At 35.7% G+C, this 4,200-nt stretch overlaps 1 protein-coding gene across 1 annotated transcript; it reads left to right on the forward strand.

Annotated features, from left to right (window-relative positions):
* The first annotated feature begins 220 nt into the window (after positions 1–220).
* Positions 221–3,984, forward strand: LOC124634629 (beta-1,4-N-acetylgalactosaminyltransferase bre-4-like). Its single transcript, XM_047170284.1, has 5 exons — positions 221–279; positions 575–704; positions 1,680–2,090; positions 3,050–3,406; positions 3,732–3,984. Exons 2-5 carry the CDS (start codon positions 676–678, stop codon positions 3,913–3,915), a joined length of 981 nt encoding a protein of 326 aa, XP_047026240.1. The 5' UTR covers positions 221–279; positions 575–675; the 3' UTR covers positions 3,916–3,984.
* The last annotated feature ends 216 nt before the right edge of the window (positions 3,985–4,200 follow it).

Below are 4,200 nucleotides of genomic sequence, written 5' to 3' on the forward strand. Positions count from 1 at the left end.
TATCATAACTAAACGTGACATATAAATAAACTGCCAGTATCGAAATTATCTTATTATTATTGATAGATAACACTCACTATATTATATTAGTAAGCGATAAAACTCAAATATTTTCCTTATAGCTCTGAATCAAACTTCAGTGTATAATCAAAGTCAAAGGCGTGTCGTATTGTGTTCAGTTTAAGTGTTAGTTCAAGTAGTTAGAAAGTGATTAAAATAGTGTTTAATTAAGAAAAAAAAACAGTCAACAATATTTTTCTGCTGGTTTTCGTTAAATAGGTAATTCATTTTACTAAATAATTCAAATGGGATTTCAGTAGATTCTTACCGTCTACAAAACAATAGAACTAATAGCCTATTACATTCATCTTTCTGAATAAATACCATTATAATTGAAATTGTTATTTGGACAATGAGATATTATATTGGGCAGCCTGCTTTAAGGTTTAATGATCGGAAAAAATCGTTTCCGATTCGGCACAGGCAATTTTCTTTTTGTTGAACGATTCGATTGGAATTCGACGAATTCTTAAATATTGAGATTTCATTACGACTTTATTTTTTTTTGTTTCAGATTTTTTTTGCCGGATCCATAATGAAATAGGCCATTTTGGATGTTTGAACGAATTACATTGTATTGTAGCTGTTAAGGACAAAACTGATTCATAACAACCTATGATGCCAAAACGCTCACTCAAAACAAGGTACCTACATAATAGTTTATATCTTTTAGCCAATAAGAATATAAATTATGTTAATCGATTCGGGCCGATTGCAGCAATTTCGAGTTATGAATACGTTCTTATTTGTTTATTATTATTTTTTATATATAATAACATTATTTATTTATTATTCTAAAAATAGCGTCATTTTAAATCTAATTTTTCCTGTTCAGAGGCAAAATGGGGAGGCCTTTGCCCAGCAGAGGGACAATATAGGCTAAGAAAAAACAAAAGATAAAATGAAGCATGGATTACTCTTTATTGCTGAAATTATATTCGACTAGCTTCCGCCAGCGGCTTCGCCCGCGTGGTGTGTTGATAAAAAGTAGCCTATGTGTTAATCCAGGGTATCACCTATCTACATACCAAATTTCAATCAAATCGGTCCAGCCGTTTTGCGTGATTGAATAACAAACATACATCCATACATTCTCATAAACTCACATTTATAATATAAGTATATTTATAATATAAGTAGGATGTAGCCGTTTGCCTGCGGTTTAACCCGCGTCCCGTAGGAACAACTGCCCGAACTGGAATAAATATAACCTACCTTACTCTGTAACAGCCAGTTTCTTCATCAAAAGTTAAAGCCAAAGTAATAGTCTAAAGTAAAAGTAACGGTTAAATTCAATTTTTCTATGAATTTTGCTGTCACTTTAGCCTTGAAAAAACGAATTTGACCGTTACTTTAACTTTAGACATTACTTTAACTTTAACTTTTGATGAAGAAACTGGCCGTAAGAGTGTAGCTTTCCATCAGGGAATGAATAAAATTCTTCAAAGCGGTTCACTAGTTTTGAAGCCTTTAGGGTACAAACAAACAAGCAAAAAAACAAACAAGCAAAAAAAAAATCCTCTTTATTATATTTGTATAGATTGATTGAGTTTTATTACTAGTAGTATTGCGAACATACAGACAACTTCATTCTTTATACACATATCTTTATCTTTCAGGTTCTTACAACTTCGTGTAATCACAGTATTATTTGCACTGCTATTTCTCCATGCAGTAATAACCTTCTTTTCATCATATGGCATATACAACTATTCACATTTACCTGCCGATGTTATAGAGACCCAGTTATATAAACGAACAGTACCGAATCTCAGACTTGATGGCTCAAAACCTAAATGCAATTATGTTGAAGTTCTACAAAGTACTGCAACGGTTAATAATTGGGAGGTACAAGATAAGCTTGATGATTTCTCAGCAATTGGCGTAGAGAATGGGGCCTACATCCCTGAAGAATGTAACCCTCAATTCAGTGTTGCCATAATAGTGCCTTATAGGAAAAGACAGCAACAATTGGATATATTTCTGCAATACATCCATAAGTTTATGAGGAAACAGAACATACACTACAGGTTAGTGGACTTCACTAAGTACAAATTAAGTATATTCGACTAGCTTCCACGCGTTGCTTTACGGGTATCCCGAAGGAAATATTTTCCGCATATGGATAAAGGTAACCTTTGTGTTTTTCTGATATACATATAATCTAAAGCCAAGGTTTATCAAAATCCACCATGTATTTTAGCATGAAAGAGATCCTCAAAAAACTTTCGCATTATAATATTTGTAGAATCAATATCGGAAACTTGGGTTCCGTAACAATGATACAACGATGATTTAAATTCAATCTTCAATTTAAATTCTATTTGCAATAAAAATGCATTTTAAATTATTATAATTTGTAAGTAGTTACCTAAATTCGATTAGCGAGTAAGGTGCAGAAGTTAAAGTCACGTGGCCTTACTACAAAAACTTTAACCCCTGTTTTACACTTGTCTAAAATAATTTTGGCTGCAAAATGAACCATATGTCAACGTCATAATTTGACATTTTTTTAGACAAGTCTTAAACTGACGTTTAAAAGTTTTTGTGGTAAGACGGTAAGTATTTTGAGGATAACTCCATTTATTGACTAAAATCCTATCTAAGTGCATTTCTGACATACACAAGTAGTAGCAAGGCACCCACGTCGAAAATGTAATTGACCAATGAGTGAACTGCACCCATCTTGCTCTGGCGTGTGCGCAACGTATAGCGCCGTCTGCTCGCACACTATTAATATGTCGGTGCGCCGGTGCGCATCATCAGTGCACCGTGCGCCGCTATGCGGGCATCTTGTGCGATTGTGTATGATTCCCATATCACTCCCACTCAAGAGAAGCGTACGTTTCTCTTCACCAATCATCCGTTTCTCGTAACATAGGGTTGATTTACGGGAGCAGTGGCGGCGCTGTCAGCTGCCGATGCATGGGACTGCGCTGCCGACATCTCACATCATACAGAAAAATAAACTTGCCATTTTGCCTTCCAGAATATATCTAGTTGAGCAGCAAAACGAGGGTCCCTTCAACAGAGGCTTTCTACTCAACGTTGGAGCGAGGGCCGCAATCAGAGACAAGTTTCCCTGCCTCATACTACATGATGTGGACTTGTTACCTCTTGACGAGAGCAACCTGTATGCCTGTGCCAATGAACCTCGTCACCTCAGCGCTAGTATCGACAAATTCCGCTTTGTACTTCCTTACAAGACCATAGTTGGGGGGGTGTTAGCGATCACAGCAGACCAATTTGTGGCTGTGAATGGATTCTCCAACAGATTTGACGGATGGGGTGGAGAGGATGACGATTTTTCTTGGAGACTTAGTTCGCATAAATTGGAGGTGGTCAGGTATGTACCTAAGTTTGGGATTGCTTAGTAATAGTTTTATGGGAGGAATATAGTTACGGTTATTAAGAATCAGTTTAAATAAATGAAGGAAAGGAGGTAAAGGGGTACCTATGCTATTCAACCGCATATTTATGTTAATAATTATGGTATCATGGAAAGCCCCAGTCTTATCTTGCAGATCTTCACATTATAACCATTATCTTCAATTCAATATTTCTCCTATTATTCTGCATCCTTTAGACACTTTTCCTCAATGGACTCGCAGATAAGTATTGGTCAGTGTACTAAAAGATTTTGCTAACTCAGTTGTACGTATGCCAAACAGGTTTCCTCGAGAGATGTCCCGCTACACAATGTTGAGGCATCGCCAGGAGGATCGAAATCCAAAACGTGAACGCATCATGAAGGAGAATCGCCAACGAGGTAATACTGATGGCCTGAGCACCCTCCCTTTCTCAGTCGGGACAGTTAGTACTCATCGCCTTTACACGCTTGTGGCTGTAAGCTAAAAGCGATCTTATCACTTTAGAATTATGGTTTAAGTTACTTTGTAAATATATTTTAATACTCTTTTTTAAGGTTTGTTGTTTTTTTTGCATCTTCATCGTCAAAGTACCTATAATATGTTGTTATTGCCAATTTTGATATAGTTATAGTGAATAAAAATATATGATATCTCATGAAGATATTAAAAAGCCAAAAGATTACCCCTTTTTCTTGTTTAAACTATTCAACTCATATAAGCTACACCAAAGAACTTTCCAGATTTCTAATACATACAACAGGTGTTAAAT

The sequence above is a fragment of the Helicoverpa zea genome, chromosome 11 (assembly GCF_022581195.2).
Source record: "Helicoverpa zea isolate HzStark_Cry1AcR chromosome 11, ilHelZeax1.1, whole genome shotgun sequence".
NCBI classification, from domain to species: Eukaryota; Metazoa; Arthropoda; class Insecta; order Lepidoptera; family Noctuidae; genus Helicoverpa; species Helicoverpa zea.